At 41.1% G+C, this 22121-nt stretch overlaps 1 protein-coding gene across 4 annotated transcripts in view; it reads left to right on the top strand.

Moving 5' to 3' along the window:
- The window catches only part of LBHD2 (LBH domain containing 2), a 341263-nt gene that overhangs the window by 256552 nt on the left and 62590 nt on the right, over window positions 1-22121 (top strand). For all 4 annotated transcript variants that reach the window (XM_078660227.1, XM_078660226.1, XM_078660225.1 and 1 more), the window contains one exon: window positions 12433-12607. In XM_078660227.1, coding sequence (XP_078516353.1) covers window positions 12433-12607 — 175 coding nt within the window. The remainder of the gene's footprint in view (window positions 1-12432; window positions 12608-22121) is intronic.

Here is a 22121-nt window from a genome sequence, read left to right on the forward strand (position 1 = left end):
TTGCGTTTTATTGTATTATAATAAAATAAAACGCAAAAAGCAGAGTGCATGAAGAAGGAAAAAAGGAGCAGTCTGGCAGCTGCTGGGCCCTGTAAAAACAAATACAAAAAACAAACAAAAACCTAAATAGAGAAATAAATGAAAAAAATAAATCATGGGGAGCTAGATAGAGAGCAAGAGGGGGATCAGGGCGAAAACTGGGACAGAGCACATGAGAAGTGGGCGAATAAAAGGAGATTTGTGTGGTAAAATGAGAAAAAGCAGGGAGGGATGTAAAGGAAACACATACACTGCCATGGAGTGTTGCATATGAAATAAAAAAAGAGTCCCCTCAAGTTTACAATGGAAGAATAGAATACCCCTCATCCGTTCTGGACACTGTGAGACTGAAATGATTTTATGTGGGAGGGAAGGAAAGTCATTGAATCAAGGAAAAACAACTGGGATAAAAAATACATCCATACAATCATTAGCAAGGAGGGACCCAAAGAACACTCCAAGTCTATGTTATGTATTGGAAACAATAAGTCTGCCTACCAGCCGGTCTGTCTGTCTGAAGCCAAGACCTAAAAGGGACGTTTACAGTGCACCTTTCAATGTAGCACACATGTTTCTGAATTTGGAATTGCCTCTGGAACATCCCTGTACTGAGGGTTTTCAAAAACCGGTAAATTACCATACCTCACATTGTGCAACCAGGTTGAAGAAGAGAAGCTCTCCTGAAATTGGAAGACAGGTTATAGAAACAGTCAGCCACCATTATTACAATAAAACTTTTAAAATTGGACTTTTGTGTGCTCCTTTCACACGCAAACAACTGACCCATACCCCCACCCTTCATTAACACAAAATGTTTTTTTTTAACTAAATAACATAATATTATGCAAAAGCAGTTGGGCATATTTGTGAAGACATCAAACTACCAGTTTCTTTTGTACATAGAGGCAGAGTAGGGGCAGCATGAGGTGAAAGTTGTTTGTATATTTGCATCAAAAAGCTGCTGGAACTTGTTGGTTCTCTCTTTGATTGTACTCCTGCTATCAAACAATATCAGATTGAAAGCATTTCCCCCACTCTTCTTTATTTACCGGTTTTAAGTAGGTCAATGTATTTCCTTTTATAGTATGGTTGCTGGAGCATGTATTTGAAGCACCACATGTGTTGTTTGAGCTCTGCTCTTGTTTTCTAGATGGCTTGTAAAATGCAGAATACAAAGGCACAGATTCGCCTGGTTTGAGTGATTAAGTTTAAGAAACATTAGCCCTTAGCTTTCGAAGAAAGGAATTCATTCAGATTGTTGAAATTCTCGTGTATTTAGTTTGTATCCAAGATTGGCAACATTAGTTGTCCTGCTCTAAATTCCCCGGGAATTTGTAGCAAGGCACAGTGCTTGGTGACAACTCGAACCTCGGGTTCCGAAGTAGTGTGCTACTCACCACAAAGCCCTTTAACTCCTCGTCAGCGGTAGTAGGCGCTACATAAAGACAATTTACAATTAAAATGACATGCCTGGTATTGGTTACATGGATGGTAGTGTTGAGAATGTCCTAGCATGTGTGAGGACAGGGTTCAGATTTCCATTCCTTATATTTTAGAGTGTGTGTGTATACATTGGTAACTGTCCTAGAGAGAGGAACAGTGGGCTGGAGACAAACCTACAACACGTTTTCTAGTTGGTCACTGCCACTCACGCCTTTGGAAAGAGATTCATGGGTTCCTGCAGTGTCACATGGTCCAGAATTAATTCACCACTTAATGAATACAACTCTGAGCCTGGAATAGCATCTGCAAAGTGGTAACAATACTTATATGAATGGGGGTAGGAGACAGAGTGACAGGGTATGTATCTGACATGTTTAATAAGGAGTCGTGGGTGAAGTGTGTTGTCCACAAATGTAAACGTTTTACTGTCACAGATGGAAGTCCTTCCATTACTGTAAGGAAAGCCTGAAAACTCTATGTTTTTAATTTATTTAGCTACATGTGTCTATAACTCTGATTTAGTTCCCTTGAAAAAGAAGGCCATGAAGATTATATGTTCAGCATAGTATGTAGTAAAAGCATTATACATAGAGCAAATAGAGTCAAATCGAGAGAGAGAGTAGATATTTCCTTCCCGAATTTACAAAGTGTGGCTTGTGCTGACCCAATTTATGGAGAACCTCTTTGAAATTAGATTTTTGTATTTACTCGAAAACCAAACCATCTTTTCCTGAAGTGGTGACAGTCTTCTCAATGTATACCAAACGAAGCCAACCCTGTTGTTTTTAGGGCGAACCTACCAGAATGTGTAGCTGTTTGGTTGCAAAAAAACATTTAGTGGGTTCATCAAGAACTTAGAGCGGCTTGCTGCCCGCCCATTGCTTACCATTGGGTGAATTTAATGTCACTCTCATTAGCCTGCTTCTTATTCGATGTCTTGTCTTGTTCATCCTGTATCTGTCCCTCCAATGGAGCACTGGCAATTTACTTGTCTCCATCCAAAGCTGACTTGCAGGGAGTTTCTTCAGTTTTTTGTCTTAAGCACTCCACAAGAGTGCACGTGTTTTCCAGCTGTCTTCCTAATGGGCCTCTCTTACCTGCTCTGTGTGCCGTGTTTTTGCTCTCTCTTGCCTGTATTCTTCTCCATGATGTCCTTATGTGCTTCTTCCCAGGCAATGCTGTCTAGTCTGTGGGTTTCACCCTTCCAGGTGCACGTTGCTCTATCTTTATCACCAGTTTTTCTTTTGTTTAGTCTGCGCTCCACATTGCTCTTACTATTTTCCCTGACCCCGACCCCCTAGTGTTGCTTTCCCCACCAATATCTCCGTTTTGCTTCTGCAGCCCCAGGGCCTCGTGTTTCTTCCACACCCATGTTACTTTGGCTCCCTGTGTTGCTTCCCTCATCTGCTTTTTAAAAAAACCCACTTTAATTGGTTTTAATTGGTTTTGCTTTTATTTATCACTCCAACTATGATGTGTAAACAAAGAGAAATAAAGTGCCTGCATTATTTTGTAGGTGTGCGTACATGTCTGCTGTACATGCCTTCAAAATGATGTATTTGTTGTTTTCGGTTATGTTGCCCTGTCCTTCTTAGGTTTATGAGTAGCTCCTGTTGTTCTTATATATATATTTTTATTTTATAAAAAAAATATATAAGAACAACAGGAGCTACTCATAAACCTAAGAAGGACAGGGCAACATAACAGAAAACAACAAATATCCTACTAGGTATTATTTAAAAAAAAAATGAAATCGTTAGGAAACTCATTAGATAGTAAGAAATCCTATTTCTAACAAATGACTTATACAAACAATGGAGACCCGGCTCCTTTATATTGGTGACTGTGTGGGTCATCAAGTTATCCCTGAATCCGCAGACTCTATTCCTTTGATAGACACTCTTCTCTCATATTCCTCTTTTTAATGCCTCTCTGCTTATTCGCTTCTCTGGTGTGGTACTAAACCTGCTCCATTGAAATGTTACCACGACTTGTCTCAGTGGTAGACATGCTGATATTGAGCTGCCAGAAATTTGTGATTAAAAATCTCGATACGTCATACATTGTGGGTAGGAGGAGACACGGTGTACATTACAGGGAGCAGTCCTCCAGTAAAGCCAGAAGTAAATGAAACTTTCAATGAGCATACCCAGTTAGGTCGTAATGCATGGGATAAACTGAATTTGATGTATGCAGATCTGATACAAATGACTGCAATGTTGAAAACTGATTCCAAACTTTCACCAACATCTCAAAGGTCCCACAAAAACTGACAAGTATGGTTTGATTTGCCTTGTGATGTTTGTTAACCATGTGCTCTTCTTTTTTCACCTGTTTGCTTTAATGCTATTCTATTTGGCCTCCATCTTTAGAGAGAAGTCAGGTGACTGGTCACATGATTGTCATCTGGCGAATAACCAGTTAAAAATTTAACTATGCATGGATTTTGCTTTCCTGGCTTTGCCAACTGTAACATCAAACATGCTCCTTTATATCACAATCACTCTCATATGATCTTGTCCTCCATGTCCATAGTTACACTTACCAACCATCGTAGGCACTGCTATTTGTTGGACTTGAGGTTACATGACAAAGCCTGTGCTGTTGTAGGTGTATTTGCCAGGCTGTCCAGGCCCTGGCGTTCTTTAAGAGTGATATTTTCAAGGTTCCTATGAGAATGTTGTGGGGCTGCTAGTGGCCAGAGTAGTAAACATGGTACTGTAAGTGTCAACTTATGTGAACAGACAAATAAAGTCTCCAAATCTTTCATAGTAAATGCTGTGCTGCTTCTAATTCAGTTGTTGTTAGCTTGATCGCTTTACTACTCCTTCTGCCTTAGCACTTCCCCTTTCAGATATTGCCGAGCCTCCATCAAAAGCAGATGTGATGTAGTATGCATCTGAGTTGCATGGCCTGGTTGTTTCTCTTGAGCAAGACTTTATATTTATTAATGAGTCATCGGTTAAATTTACTTCAACTGCTAAAGTAAGTATTGTTCAAAACTGAACCTTTTCGTTGTTTTAAAATGTAGCCTCCCCCTTATTCGATATTTTACCTCTGATTACGTCTGTAAACTTTAGAAGCGATTATGTCTTGAAAGCTACCTTTATTGTTTTTCTGGCTCTTCGACTTCTGAATCCCTTCAAATTTTTATTTCTGGCTCCTCCCCATACAACTATTCATTTCATCTAACTTTCAATATATCTGAAAGAAATATGGAGCACTCCGTTCATTTGACCTATCCTTCAATGTATCTCATTACCTCTTCTGTGTAAGCTTAATGTGTGAGCAGAATGTTCTGATCCGCCCTCCACATAATCTGGATGGCCTGTACTTTCAATAATTATTACAGAGAACAGCATACATCATGGCCACACGCCTACTATGCTATTGATTAGCAAACAATCTAGTACAGTTGTCAATTCATCCATCTCTACAAGATTGTTTGACCAATATACCATATTGTTTACCTTAACCTACACCACCAACCGAATGAATGTTTAGGCCTCCTAGTATGCGTAGTCGTGGAATTTGTTTGACCGTGATAGTCTTTCTGATTTTCTTCCGTTAATGAACCGAAAATGAATCAACTAATAATACGGTGGGCTTATAATGAGTAAATTACCAATGGGTTTGAATCGATTTCACCCATAGAACTTCTGACTGTTCCATAGAAAAAATGTCGCAAGGTATTAATAGATCGATTGTGGAATCAAAACTTTAGTCTGATGCATTAGTGATAGAGCATTAGATGCTTACAAGTGTTTGTCTTCTTGATTAGAAATTCATAAAATGATGGTGTCATTCTGTGCTAGGCAGCTGATGTTTCTTATTAATAACACATTGAGGAGTCCTCTTATAACACGAACTGAAAATGTTTACCCCACAATCTTTGTGCAAGCATTCTTTTAAACATTTTACTTCAAAATATTAAAACATCTGCAATGTTATTCATATGAAGGTCGTAGGGAAGGAAATGAAGATAATAGTCAAATCTTGTGTGAATGAACCAGCACTGCGCACTTTTTTTTAACTTGAAGCCTACCAGTCAGCGCAGCTGTCTGTTTGCTTAAGACATCTTGGGGCCATTATGCAAGCTTCTTTGGGAATGCATTCTACCCATTCTTTAAAATTGCCTTTGTGGTTTGTAACTCACATTTGATTGCTTTCTATTTACTGGTATTATTTGTTTTAGGCTGTCCACCTTGGGTTCATCACTCCCGTAGAGTATATCCTATTTACTGTATTCTTCCACTTACTGTATTCTTCCACCAGTGCCTGATTTCTGTAAACAGTCCATTAAATCATGTTCTTATCTCGTTACATTTGCTGTGCATTCAAAGACGGGGTAAAATATCAGGCTCGATCTCCTGGGGAGCTTGGTGTTTCCTTTTTTTTTCACTGACTTCAAAGTGATAGGATTTATGTGACAATCATGCTGACTACTGGGGGTGTGCTGGAGGAAGCGTGTACAATGTTATGTTTTTCTAGCACACAAGAAAAGTTAAATGTCTGTACATTAAGTGTGTAGATATTTCAGAAAATATTCAGAATTAGGAAAGCAGAAATGAAGCACATTTTTGGTAATTCTGAAGTGTGGAAACAAAAATGATAATATGATCAAAACAAATCAATACATTAAGTGATAATATTTACACACGTTGTTTGTGCACTGTATACTTTTATCAGTAAAACTATATGTCAGTGTAAATGTAATGGTCATTTAGATTGCAGATGTGTCGTTTGTAATGGCTGTGCACCACCACACCATTCATACTCCACTTTACACCACCGCACTCTCCTCTGCTCCACTCCACTCTATGCTACTGCACTCTACCCCTCTCTACTCTACACTACTCAACTCCATACCAATGCACTCTACTCTAATCTGTGCCACTGCACTCTTCGCGACTGCACTCCACATCACTCTGGTCAAGGTCACTCTACTCTACTCTACCATGCACCACTCCACTCTATGTCGCTCCACACCACTCTAATCAGCAACTCTGCTTTCTGTACTACTGCACTCTACACCAATGCACTCTCTTTTTTACTCTTACTCAATGCCAGTGCACTCTGTCAGTCCACTCTATGCCACTCTAATCTACTCTGCAACCCTGCACTTTATGCCACTGCATTCTACACCACTCTACTCTGCTGCACTCTACACCTCTGTAATATATGCACCCCAACTCCACGCTACAACACACTACCCTGCGCCACCTCATCTATGCTACTCTACTCTAACCACTCTAATCACTGCACTCTCTACGACTGCATTCTACGCCAATGCACTCTACACCACTTTGCTCAAAACCAATGCACTCTAGGCCACAGCACTCTACACCAATCTAATGTGCTCCACTGCACTCTACCTATGCCACTATACTCTACGCCACTGCACTCCACACCATTGCACTCTATGTCACTGCACTCTACGCCACTCTATTCTACTCTGCAATAGTGGACTCTGCACCACTGAACTTTATGCCACTAAACTCTACGTCACTAAACTCTGTACCACTCTACTCTGCGTCATTGCCACTACATTCTACTCTACACCACTGCACGCTATTAGACTCTACACCAATGCACTCTACTCCAATACACTCTATTTTGCATGACTCCACTCTAAGCCACTACACTCTAACCTGCACCACTCCACTCAACCCTGCACCAATCCACTCCATGTCACTCCACTCTGACACTCTACTCTGCAACACTGCACTCTCTGCCACTCTATTTTGCACCACTGCACTATATGCCACTGTACTCTACCATGCACCACTCCATTATACTGTGCATCACTCCATTCTACGTCACTTCACTCTACTCTGAATAGGTCCACTCTGCGCCACTGCATACTACACCACTCCACTCTGCTATGTACCACTCTGTGCCACTGCACTCTACGCCCCTCTTCTATAACCACTGCTCTCTATGCCAAAGCACTCTACTCCACTTCATTCAAAAGCAATGCACTCTGCGCCGTTCCACCCTACACCGCTCCACTCTGGACAACTCTACCCCACTCTACTTTGCACCTCTCTGCTCTAACCACTGCACTCTATGCCACTCTACTGTAACCATTGCACTCTATGTCACTCAACTCTAACCACTGCACTCCACTCCATGACACAACACTGTACATCAATTACTTTTAGTCATGCTAAACAACAGCCACATTAGTGTACAACATAGCTAAAACACATTGGCAAGGCAATAGCTTTTCATAGGTGAGACCTATTTGCTTTGCCAGTGCTTGTTTGAATTGCATTCAGTTACTTTATGATGCTCGATTCTGGGTAGTATCCACAGTAGTCTCTGGTTGTTCTCTAGAAATCTGCCTGACATGCAAGTTAAAGCCTGTGCATAGCTAACCATTAAACTAATAGATAGTGTGGTCATTAATACCTCCCTTAGTACAGTAACTGCTCCACTAGCTGAAGAGAGCCAATCCGGAAGAAACAAAATAAAACCTGTTGGAGCTGGCCATTTACAGGCCTATATGCAGTGTATGATCCTAGCAGAAGTAGTTGAAATGCCCAAGATGCCAATAAGAGGTTGGGTGCTGTACAAAAGGCTTTCAACAACCCACTGACTGTCAATAATACATCATTTGTAACCTACATCCAGAACAATGTAGGATGTGAGATTGATGGAAGCAGTGTTGGACCCTGATAATAGCTTTCTCAAACTTCCACGCTGTTGACCTCCAGATATTGTTGGAAACCCTCCTCCAGACAGGCATATGCGATTGTACTTTCCGCTTGATGGAACCCTTTTTGACAGAAAGCAAAACAGTGATCGCCGCTCCTCCCATTAATTCATGTTTGCCAGGGAGAGCCGTAGCACCTCATAGGGTTTAGCAAAACCAACTATCATCTTTAGTGTGTATCTTTGGCTCTGAATACAATTATCCATTCTTTCTCCATTTAATGTGATAATTATGAAGTGGAAAACAAGGTGTTGGTTAGGCTCTGCCACAGCAATCCATACTCTACTGAGAATGTATTGAGCAGTCCCTTAACAATTGATGACTCTACGCCCTTCGATTAACTCCAAATGAATACTGCAAAAACAGAAGTTCTGGTGGTTGCCGTCTGATCTTCTTGCTATGATAGTTAACATCTATATAGCTGCCAGGGTATCTGGAGCTTGGTGATGGTACTACCTGAGTCAATGCCACTGTGCATAGACGACTGGATATCTCTTCACGCACCCAAGTTCAACCGTTCTAGCATAAGGTTTATCTTGTTCTTTTCGTTGCAGTTTTTTACTTTTCTGTGCAGTCGTGGCTTTCCTTGCTTTCAACCTTTGTATTGTTCCGACGCTTCTCATGGTGGTCCATTCTTCGGACCTCACTTTAGATTTTGCTCTCAGCATGAAAGATCATGCAGTCGTTTCCTTTAGCTGGTAATAACTGTCTCTCTTTGTCATATAGTAGCCTTCAATTCCAGTTCTCATTCTTTTGCCCAAATTTAGGTAATAAAAAGCTGCAATTTTTCTAGTCAATCTTCATGCTTCCAAATTAGCTCCGTTTAAAACTATGATTTATGCAGCATAACATTTGATGAAAAGTGCAAAGAAATTACACAATGTCAAGCAATTAGATTTTTCCGCTGCTCTTTTCAAAATTTCCAATGATTTTTGGCATTCATGCTAAAAAAAGAAAAGCATAAAATAAATACGAGAAAGTGCAGGTAATCAAAATAAAGACAACAGCTTTCTCACACAAGGTTATACAATACATTAAATAATTGTTATTTGCATGACCAGTGTATGCTGGTTATGGAATGCCAACTTTCCAGTTGGCTGCTGGCATGAGGAGAAGTCACTGAGGGTCAAAAGCAAGTGAAAGGGATCATGGAACTAGTTCAAGAGAGTGCAAAGATGTACCCGTGCAGTCCTCATCTGCCTGAGAATTATCTATATATAGGTGATGGAAATAAACTGCCTCCTGAAACCATTAATCCCAATCTTGGATAGACCATATATGGCATATGGGTTTTGACCGGACACAAGCTCTTTAATTCACAGGATGTTCTGTTCGGGCCCTTTTTCGAATGGTACTCCCTGAAAGCGGCCGATACTTCTGTTGAGTGGCAGTGGACACTACTTGGTTTAAATTGGCTCCTTAGTTAGATTATGCTGACTTGTTTCCTGGGGCGCAGTGGTTCAGCCCTCCCCGCTGGCTCCTTGTAGTGGTCATATTAGATTGTGTCGGCTTCTCTTCAGACTGATGTAATCTCCCCCAGTTTTCTTCTCACTGCCATGGGGAATGTTGCTCAGCTGTTTTACATATGGTTACAGTGGTCAAGATCATTTGTTAGATCATAAGCCACTCATTTTCATCTTTCTTTGCTCATTGTTTAACCTACCGTTCTTCATTTGTCGCCCCCCCCCCCACCCACCCCCAGTTGCATACCCTACCTAGAGCTTAACTGCTGTGCTTTTGGCTTGCGCAAAGCAATACACTATTTTGCTGTGCAGATTTTCTTTTCATTTGGTTCTTGGCAGCATCCACTTCTTTTGCTCTGAGTAGAATAAGTTTGAGTAAACATTGATTTACCCAGCGAGATAGCCCTCTACCACCTGCGTAGGAGAAGCCCTTGTATCTTCCTTCTTTATGACCGAGGCTGGGGCCAAGACCTCAAGTGTCTTCCTGGGAAAGTTTTGCCTTTTGGCAATCTGTTTTTGGGATCCAACAATAGGTCAATTGGGCATGAAGGTGGTCCTCGGTTTAGAAATATTTCTACCTGAAATTTCCTCTTGGTTAAAGATGGCAGTTGTTTTACTCTAGAAAGTAAGCAACGCCTTGCTGGAGAAGGAAATTTTCTTCTATGGCCCTCTTGTACAGCCTCTTCTTTTCTTGCTTTGAAAAAAGCAAATAGGGACATGTAACTATTGTGCCCCCATTCTTGGACTTACATTTTTGAGCCCCGTAACCGACGGCAAGCTATGGCCCCTCTTTCTCCTCCACTGCTCTCTCCTCTTGGTTCACAAAGTGATTGGAGGAAAACATGAGTGAGGTGCTGAGCTACTGCTGTTTTGTGTGAAATAACACAGGAACATAGGTACAAGCAAAGATTGTGAGTGTGGGGAACACTGAAGGCACCAATAGGCAGGGAAAAACAGAACAGCAAGCTGACAGATGACAGAAGGTGCTATTACCACTCACCAATGTTCCCCACTCATACCAAGTCCTGTATGAAATGACTAAATCAATAACTAGATGAATGCTGCTTTCTCAAAAATGGCTGTCTCTGACATAATTGAGTTCAACGTTAAAGTATTGTGAAAATGTTGCCATTTCTGAGACCTTTCGACGTTAAAGTACTATGGACATTTTGGCATATGTAGGACAATAGCTGGCATACTGGTAGCCATCCTTGACATATTGCAAGCATGTTTGCAATATTTGAGCCTATTCCTAGCATACAGGGGCATGGATATAATAATGGTGCCAGTTTTCTTACATATTGTGGACATTTCCCATGCAAATATTGCTATCCATTTAACTGTAGTGACCATGTTATAAGGTGCACATTCTTGACATAATTATGGCTCTTCAGCGTGTAACTTTGCCTCTAATATAATGGTCCCCATCTGTGACATATTGTGGTTATTCTGGACACAATCATGGCATTTGTAATGTCAATCCTGACACATTGTGGGCATTTTTGATGTAATGCTTACTATCCTTGCATTCATGGCTATTGACATCCTTGAAGTATCATAGAATGAATGATGAGCATGAAACGTAGACTCTTTCTATGTGTGGCTGCAGCACATGGGTGTATTTGATGAAAATAGAAAGATACACTTTGAGTATCCAATATGTATTAAGTAAAAATGAAATAATTTTTGGTTGAAAACATAACAAGCTTTTAATTGGGTGAACTGAGTTTATACACAACAGAAATATATCCACAAACAAAATGTGTGCATTTTCAAAAAAATGGAAAGCGGATGTCTGTGGCAAAAGGATTGCAGCTTTGAAATATATATTTTAAAATGACATCAGAGTAATAATTTATGCTGCGTTCAGGACCCACATTGCTGATGTTGGTGCCATGGTGGCAGAGGCGCACTTATTGCTATGAAAAATATTTTATGACCTTTATGGTTTCATTTTACCATCTATATTAATAAAGTTCTTATGGTATTTTTACTTTTGCTGTCTATTACTTGAGCATGTAAAGTTCATGTAAAAATTGTACTGCCTTGTCCTAACACGTGCCTGGGCATTGTAAAGTAGCAGTGTATTATAAACATGCCTAATTTGCCTACTTCTGCTGTCTAGAGGCGGTGATTGCAAGATTTGCAGATGATTTGATTTTTCCACACTGCCTCTTCCAAGTACTCATTTATAACATACTAGAATCTAATTGGAACAGCAAGTGGGAAAAAATGAAAGGAACGCAGAATATAGAAGTAAAGAAAGATGGAAATTGGTTTAAAAAATGCATCATTTTCACACCAATTTTCCACTTTTTTTTTTTTTTGAATGATCAGTCTCAAACTGCCCTGTGGAATGTAAGGATTGACTAGCGCACCATGAAAGTACTGAAATATTTCATTAGTGCTGAGTCAGAACTTCTGTCCGTTTGCTAGTATATCATTAAAGTATGTTGTAAATGCAGCATTTGGCACCGTTATGTGTGAATGGTTTTTGAGGGCAATAATTGTCCTATGCACCCTTAGAAGAATTGCATATGGGCAAGAAATTCCAGTCAGATATTTATGCCCCACCTCTTTCAAAGTTCACCTGCAGTCTATGCCTGCTTTAGAAGTATTGATTAAAATAATTTCTAATAGGACAGTTTTATTTCTAGATCCCGTTCTCGCCCTTGCATGTTGTCCCTGTCGAATAACATTTTAGACCATTGAAAAAGTTGGCATGCTTCTTCATTTGATTGAGTCTCATGTATCATCACATCTTCTTAGATTTTTCCAGATGCACGAGAGAAGTACCCCAAATTGTCAAAACGATTACCGTCGATTGTAGTGGATCCCACTGAATCTGGAGAGGTTGAAAGTGGGGAGCTTCGTTGGCCGCCTGATGATTTTTCACCGACAGATGATAAAAGTTCTGCCCACGGACAAAAAGGATCAAAAGCAGGTGAGCACCACTTAGCATCTCAATAGCATGCAACCAAAATTGGCAATTTGAGTTGCAGTGTTAATGAATGAGTTCAAAGGACCAGATCAGGTCAAATGCACCAGTTCTTGTCAGTTGTGAATTGTTGTTGGGCGCTTTTGCACTGGTTCAGGTAATTTTGCAACTCTTTTTTTTATATCTGTTTATTGGTTTTGATTTTTTTAAACAGCAGTAACATTTATAAACAGTATTAGATGGTTAGCAGCGTGTGTCTTTAGGTCACTTACAGCATTTCTTTTCTTTTTTTGAAAGTATCTGTTAATTTTGGCCGGCGTGTAGTAAGCTCGCTGCATGATGTAATATTGGATCTGCCTGAACCTCGCATTCTTCTTGGGTATCTTAAGTGGGCTGGCCAGTGCCTGTCCCCACTCTTTGTCTGAAAATTGTCTACCTAGATCTTGCTCCCATTTAACTGAGGGGGTCTAAATTGATCGCCGGTGTTGGCGCAGCGTGGTTGCGAACCATCGTATCAGGCGTCTGCCTCGTCCCATTACATACAGATACTGCACATTTAGGTAATTTTGTAACTCTTTTGACCGGCACCAATTAACCAACTTATGTGTTTCACTTGCCTTGCATATAAAAGCGAATTTATGAGTTGTGATCTGGTGAAATATCTCTGCAAAACTTCTCGGCAATGAGGAAAAATGCTTATAATCAACACAAAATCACAGAACCAGTTCATCTGAACAATAAAACGGTCTCTGGTTCAAGGTGATAGTTTCTATCACCTTGTCATCAACGAGTCAAACAGCATAAGTGCTGTTTGACTCATTATGTATTTAGGGTTCCGGGATCCACATTCAGATTGCTGCCATAGGTAATGTTTTACTGCAGCCAGCCACCATTGTCAGAACCGAAATAGGCTGCGTTCTGGTGCTAGCATGCCTGCTTCTTTGACAGCAGTGTAGCTATTCCCCTCCAGCTCTTAAATGTGAGATATTAGACACAAATCCCCCCTTGACCTCATTTCCGCCATGCAGCAGCCCAAGTTTTACTGTGTCAGCACGTGCTCTACATCTGTTCCTTTTTAATCATGAACATTTGTATGGTGCTGGCTCGCTTTCTTTAGAACTGCAGCTATTTCCTAGAAGGATGTACTTACTGGAGTATTGTTAGATTAAATCGTGTGAATCATGGCGCCCAGCCTGTTAGTAATGGGCCAGGGAAATATTTCGTAGGTTTTGCATTCCTTTTTTTTGAAAGCCAGTTGTAAAATCTATGCTGAATATAACGGGTGAATATCAAGGGGGCGTTACTTGAGTTAATTGTAGGTGTCATTCAGCCTCTGCACTGCACTAGCCTCACTGTGAAATGCCTCCCAGTGATTGAATAACTGAGGTAAGCAAATTACAATTCGGGGGTTTTGACGTAAACTTTATGCTGTTTTGCATTTCAAAAGGTTTTTGATAATGGTATGATTTTAGTTTGACATGACTAACAGTGTGTTGATATCTGAAGATGCGAGATATTATAGGTGGGGTATTAATATAAAAAGAAAATGCTGGGGGTAGAAAGTGCTTAGATGATCGCCCTATATAAAAATGCAGCACACATAATTTGATATGTAGCTTTACACTTTTACTGTTGGGAAGAAGGAGCATTGTGGGTTAAGTAGAGGGAATTACGAGGAAAAGAACTCTAAAAAAATCATCGTTACTAACGGCCTGATAATTTCCATGGGGCCGCTAACTGTAGTTATCGGCCCTATCGGAATTATGATCTGGGGATTTTCACTCTGACATTTCAAATCTGAGGAGAACTGAGTAATTACACGGGGGACGGACGCAGGACCAGAATTATTGTTTCTTCTGGTAATTCCTACTTTTTAAGGTGATCTTCAGTCTCCCGTTTAACTCCGGCTCTCTAGGATTAACAGCTCCCCGGGTATCATTAGATCTGGGGAGGCCAAAGTTAACAAGAGGATTACAGGGCCGCTCATAATGAAGCTTTAAGTAAGCGAAACAATTAAAACATTCAACATAGCAGCTGTGTACCAAAACATGAGTCTCTCCCTCTCTAGGGTGAGGTGAGTGCCCCACTACACCACCCTACTTCGACTTGTGCCCCTGTCGCCATGCTGTACTCTTCCCCTACTGCCCGTTTCTGGAAAATAGTAGATGTTTCACAAAAAACACATCTTTGATCAAAAAACAAACGCCTGCTATTCTAGATTATTTCCTTCTAAAAAAAAAACCAACTTCCTACTTCCGTTGTGTTTCTTATTATCTGACTTCATCTCTCCGCAGCACCACTTCAGAGAACTGGCTAACCCCATGATAGAAATTTCCAACATTTTACCACGCTGACATTTGCATAGCTATACCCATAAAATGTCAGAATACTCTGTTCATTACATCAGGTTAGGTTTGTAAATAAAGCTGAATATTTTTTCTGGCTGGGTCTGTAAATATTCAAAGTGTTTATAAGACTGAGAGCTCGATGGTTTTCCCAACAGTCCCTACATGTGGGTCAAATATTATCTCAAACAGGTCTCTAAATAACCAAAGAATTCATCATGGTTGGAACTGCATTGCTTTTTCCCAACATTGCCTGGCTATATACACAAATTCGCCAGCGAACGAGAGAGATGCATGTTAAAACCGTTTATACTACCAGCCAACAAGTCAGATATTATCTCGGGAAAGGCCTGTAAACAAGCAAAACCTGGATAGTTTTATCCCCGAGTGCCTGCTCACAACCCATTATAATCCAAGTATAGGTATGTAAATAAATAAAACAATTTACACTCTGCAATCTCCATAGTTACAATCACGGCAGTCAAAAGTTGGACACAACAGGGAATAATGTAACTCCTCTCTAGCCAAGCCTTGCACCTCAACTGACAACAGAGAGAAGTTCGTTCTTTTCAGTGCACCAATCCCTTGAAAAGCAAACAATTAAAAACTACATTTAAAAAAAGAACATTATTAAACTCTGTATTCACACACATCATACTTTAAATAACTTTTAATTTTAATTACTTGGAGTTGCAGCCGTTTTTAAATGTAGAAGACACCATAATATATTATACTTTAAAAAAATCACCTCTGCTGAGCACAAGTCAAAGAGACTTCCTTCTCCTCCAAACCACCAAGCACAGTTTCAGCTAGCTATAAATGTGCAGCCAATTACATCACTACATTTCTTTAGCCATGTAATGACAATATTAATGATTGGTCAACCTTAATAAAACCTGGTCCTTTTTCTCTACTTCTTCCCATACGATCTTGCAAAACTCTTGCAGTAATTTTCCACGTGGATCTCACAAGTCTCTCACTGGATCATACGAACCTCATGCGGCAAGCTTCACCTGAAGCTTGCAAATTACTCCTGCGAGATTCTCATGGGATCACGACAGAATTTTCAAACTCATTGAATACCATACTCCTTCACAAAACTAACACTCTTTAACCAATAATGCTTCCATATAATAACTCACTTTTTATTGGGATATTGACACCTTCAAGAGTGGAAGTATTCAAACAGCTGCACCTACCCAAATATGTATCTGACTCCCACAACACTATTAAGCCTAATATATAAAAAATGCTCTAAATTGAAGAGACCGGATTCATCACTCAGAATACTAGGATTAAGAGAGTGAGTGGCCTTTTTTCATGCAACCTTTCTCTTGGATGACCAATTTGCTTAGTAAGGTGTGAGAGGAGAGACTAGCCTCTCTAATGAAACCTCCCTCTCAGACAACAGTTTATTGTAGTGGAGTATGGGGAGAGGCTGGCCTCTACGCTGAGATGTCTCACTTGGATGACAGCTGTGCATAGTTGGATGTGGAGAGGGACTGGTCTCAAAGCTGGGACCTCTTTCTCAGATGACAGGTGTGTGTATTAGAGTGTGGGGAGGAACTGGCCTTCTGTTTCAAATTACAGATGTGCATAGTAGGGAGTCTGGAGGGATTCACCCCTCCACTAAGGTCCCTCTCTTGGGTGACAGATGGCCATAGTACTACATGGTTAGGGACTGACCTCGCTGCTCAGACACCTCTCTCAGATGATAGGTGTGCCTAGTAGTTGTGGGGAGGGACTGGCCTCTCTGCTGAGACCTTTCTATCAGATGACATGTTGGCATAGTAGGGCTTTGGGAGTGACTGCCCTATCCTCTAATGAGACCCCTCTCTTGGATGACAGGTGTGTATAGTAAGGTGTGTGGGGAGGCTTTTCTCTTTGCTCACAGCTTTTCACAGGGTGTCATGTGTATGTAGTATGGATAGGGAGAGTCTAACCTCTCCACTTACAACCCCCAAAGGGTGATAAGCATGCATAATAGTATGTGGGAGGGCTAGCCTCTCCGCTAGTACCTCTCTCTTGGATGACGGGTGTGCATAGTAGAGTGCAAGGACAGACTGGTCTCTGTACTAACAGCTATGTCGCAGATGACAGGTGTGCATAGTAGGTGTGGGACAATTGCCTTCTAGGCTAGCACCTCTCTCTTGGATGATGAGTGTCGGAAAGGGTCTGGATTCTCCAGTGAGACCTCTGTTTCATGTCTCAGATGTGCATAGTAGGATGTGTGGATAGACTGAGGCACTCTAATGAGACTTCTCTCTTGGATGACAAGTGTGCATAGTAGTGTGTGAAAAGACACTAACCTCTCCACTGACACCTCTCTTAAGACTGACTGGTGTTGCTTAGTAGGGTGTATGGAGGGACTAACTGCTCAACTAACATTCCTCCATGGAGTGATAAGCATGCGTAGTGAAGAAATATAAACCTCCTATAGGGGTTCACTGATACACCTGGTTCTTTTAATCAACAAAGAAGAGATTGGCACAGAAGCTGTAATATAAAAATAACATATTTATTAACCTCAGATGAGGGAGATTGCATCACCCACTACCCTCAGGCCACTGTAGGAAGCATTCTAAGGAGGACAGAGAACAGGGGCTTTATATATGCATAGGTTTACATGGTCAGCATAAAACCAAGGGGAGGTCCTGGCACGTACCAGCATGCAAAATAACTAATATGGGTATATAAAATTTGCTTGCTCAACAAAGTGGGAGGAGAGACATTTCTCCTTACATCATCAAGAATAGCCTGACAGTTCTATTCTAGGAGCAGGTGCATTCTAATAGCTAGGCCCCCCTGAACATGTGCAAGGCTCTGGAAGAGGGAGAAAGCACATGGCAAGCACTTGGCTAACTAAGATGGCTGGCAAGTACAAAATGACTTTCAGCTCATGCTAACAGATTCCTGCAATCTTTAACAGTAGTAGTATTTGGGGATGAACTAGCCTCAACTCTGACACCCTTCTCCTGGATGGCGGGTGTGCGTAGTGGGGTGTGTGAAGGAACTGGTTTCTCCACTTAGACCCCTCTCTCAGATGACAGGTGTCCATAGTAGGATGTGCAGATGAACTGGCCTCTCCCCAGAAACCTCTCTCTTGGATGATAGAAGTACGTAGCATGCTTTGGAGAGGGACAGGTGTGCGTAGTACGGTGCCAAGAGAGACTAGCGTCTCCACTGACACCTTTCTCTGGCCTGATGGGTGTGCTGCTCAGTAGGACTTATGGAGGCACTTGCCTCTCTGCTGACACTTTTTCCAAGGGCGTCAGGTGTACAAAGTTGGGTGTGTGGAGGAACTAATCTCTCCACCAGTAACACCCCTCCACAGGGTGATAACCATGTGTAGTAGTGTGTTTGGAGGAACTAGCCGCTCCACTGAGACCTCTGTATCAGATGACAGGTGTGCATAGTAGGGTGTGTGGAGGGACTGGCCTCTCTGCTGAGACCCCTCACTTGAATGACTGGTGTGTATAGTAGGGCGTGGGTAGAGACTGGCCACTCAGCTGAGACCTTTCTCTCAGTTGACAAGTGTTCATAGTAGGGTTTATGGAAAGACTGGCTTCTCCACTGAGACCCCTCTCTTGAATGACTGCTGTTCATAGTGTAGTGTGGGTAGTGATTGGCCTCTATGGTGAGACCTCTCTCTTGGGTGACAAAAGTGCATAGTATATTTTGGGGAGGGACTGGCCTCTCTGCTGATAACTATAACCAGGGCAACAGGTGTATGTAGTCGGGAGTGGGCTGGGTCTAACCTCTCCACTAACACCCCTCCACAGGGTCATAAGCATTTACAGTGGTGTGTATGGAAGAGCTAGACTCTCCGCTGAGACCTCTCTCTTCAATGACGGGTGTGGATAGCAGGGTGTATAGAGGTACAGGCCTCTCTGCTGAGACCTTTCTCTGGGTTGACAGGTGTGAGTAGTATGGTGTGGATAGAGACTAGCCTCTCTGCTGAGACCTCTATCTGGGATGACAAATGTGCGTAGTAGACTGTGGATTTTGATTGCCCTGTCCACTGACAGCTATCGTACTCTCCACAATCAGGGCCCAGAGGGATCTGTAAAGCCAGGAGTGTACCATTTCCCAAAATAATGACAAAATCACACCTTGTACAACTGGCTATGAGTGAAGCCGATAAGAGCTTATCAGAACAGGATGGACCATTGAGAGGGATATATTTGGTTAATCCCTTGTCCTCTTTTTAACTTCTATCCTAGAGGCCACCGACTAAGGTTTAAGTGGACCTCTAGAGATATTTTTATTTATCACCCTTATCACTATTTTCTATGTACTGTACCCCTCATTCGCCTCTCACCCCTGCTCATCTCTGAGAAAACACCTCTGCTCCTACCCTTGGGGAGTCGCAGCCCACACCTTGGAAAGTCCCAATCCAGGTGTGAGGAGGGAACCCATATGATGAAGCATGTCACCTAACAGTGAGTTAGGATTCTCGTCCTGATAGTATTTCTCCCTCCCTTTTTTCTGTTCTTACAAGCTATCTGTTTCCCCTATAGCAGTTGTACAAGGTATGCTTTTGTCACTGACAGCTATCACCAGGGTGTCAGGTGTATGTAGTAAGGTGTGGCTCTGACTTCTTCTGAAGGTGATGGCTATAAATACTAAGCTCTGAAAAACAACTAGCATCTCCAGTAATACCGTTTTCTACAATGACAAGTGTGAATGTAAGAGTGTATTCAAAATTCACCTATTCCTTTCTACTTTTCATGATCCCACAAGAGTCCAGCAAGATACCACATTTAAAAAAAAATAAGAACCAACATTTTATTCATCCCGTACTTATGCCTTGCACACCTCCTTTAAATAACTAGGGTAACAATATGCATTCCTCCTAGCAGAGTGTATTGAGAATTCACCAACACCTTTTTACTTTTCTTGATCCCGCATGAGTCCCCTGAGATTGAAAAATTGTGTTAAAACCAATATACATTTACGTACATTACAGTAGGTATGCCTTAGAGCCCTCATGTCCAAATCCAGGGGGACATGATGTCTTTCTCCTGCTCCCTTATATACCTTTTTTACTTAATATCCACAACACCTGAAAATTTTCACAGTCACTAATAATGGCAGCCATTCAATTCCTCAGCCTCCAACAGCCAGCTAATCAGATTACTCGCACCCACAGGACTCACAGGAGTCTCTTACTCCCACAGGAGTGAGAAGGCTGATGGAAAAAGCTGCCCTTTTGACCAGTCACAGGGCCTAATTATTTTATTTGCGCTCTTGCGAGACTCTTGTGAGCCTTTTGTGGACCCAACCATCCAGATATACAATTATGTTTTACCCTTAATTTCTTAAAGACTACTGAACAGATTTACACCGAATCACAAAAAAGCGCAATCTGTGGACCAAGATCTAGCTTCCGGACAAATTCGGTGAGATTCCATTCAGCAGTTTTTGCTGAAGCCATGCCTAAAGAAGTTTATAGAAAATATATGGGGATTTTATGTTCAGGGACACTCCTTTTTTCTCCGCCCCCCACTTGACAGACCACCCAAAACTTTCCAAGCACAAACTAGTCAAAAAGTAGCACCTCTTTGGAATGTTTCATGATGATTCGTCATTATAAACAACACAAATTTTTTTTTTCCTTTTTCCATATCGTGACCACATTGTGTGTGCGTGTGTGTGTGTGTATATATATATATATATATATATTTATTTATATATATATATATATATATATATATATATATATATATATATATATATATATATATATATATATATATATATATATATATATATATATATATATATAAATATATATATATATAATTGGGTGTATAGCTATGCATATATATATATCTCAGTGCGTATATGGATACATATATTTATATGCACACACACACACACACATATATCTATATATATATATATAAATGTTACTGTTCGTTTGTTCAAAATCTCAAATCTCCGAAAGTTCTTCACCGATTGCTTTAAAATTTTGACACAACGTTGCATTCAAATATGCGCATGTTTTTTTATACACAACGATGGATTTGAGTACGCGCGTGGCGAATACGCGCGTGTTTTTAATCGAAAGCACAAAGAGACACCTAAAAATGTCAATGTGCGTTTGATAAAAATCTTAAATCTATGAAAGTTCTTCACCGATTGTTTTGAAATTTTGACACAACGTTGCATTCAAATATGCGCAAGTATTTATATACACAGCGCTGGATTTGAATACGCGCGTGGCGAATACGCGCATGTTTTTAATCAAAAGCACAAAGAGACACATAAAAATGTCAATGTGCGTTTGATAAAAATATTAAATCTACGAAAGTTCTTCACCGATTGATTTGAAATTTAGACACAACGTTGAATTTGAAAAAGCGCGTGTTTATATATACACAACGTTGGGTACAAATACGCGCGTGTCAAATACGCGCGTGTTTTTAATCTAAAGGACGAACAGACCCTAACAATTGGGTTGCTGCGCTGCAACTACAATAGACGCATAGAGACAATAGTCCACATATGGCAGACCGGGAAGTGGGTGGAGGGAGGGGGGAGGAGTTGGTTCACTTGGCAACATTAGCGCATGTTTATATATACACAACCTTAGTTTAGAATACGTGCATGTCCAATAAGCGCGTGTTTTTAAATGAAAGGCCGAACAGACCCTATCGATTTGGTTGCTGCGCAACAAATACAAGGACGCATGTAGACAATAGTCTACATATTTTAGGATGGACAGTTGGTGTCAGGATGGCAGACTGGGAAGTGGGTGGAGGGAGGGGGGAGGAGTTGGTTCACTTTGCAACCCCAACAGACCCTATCGATTTGGTTGCTGTGCAACAAATACAAGGGATGCATATAGACAATAGTCTACATATATTAGGATGGACAGTTGGTGTCAGGATGGCAGACCGGGAAGTGGGTGGAGGGAGAGGGGAGGAGTTGGTTCACTTTACAACATTATGAAAGGACGCATAGAGACAATAGTCTAAATAGATTATGATGGACAGTTGGAGTCAGGATGGCAGAACGGGAAGTGGGTGGAGGGAGGGGGGAGGAGTTGGTTCACTTGGCAACATTAAGAAATGACGCATAGAGACAATAGTCTACATATATTAGGATGGACAGTTGGTGTCAGGATGGCAGACCGGTAAGTGGTCGGAGGGAGGGAGGAGGAGTTGGTT

Source organism: Lissotriton helveticus, chromosome 9 (assembly GCF_964261635.1).
Source record: "Lissotriton helveticus chromosome 9, aLisHel1.1, whole genome shotgun sequence".
NCBI classification, from domain to species: domain Eukaryota; kingdom Metazoa; phylum Chordata; class Amphibia; order Caudata; family Salamandridae; genus Lissotriton; species Lissotriton helveticus.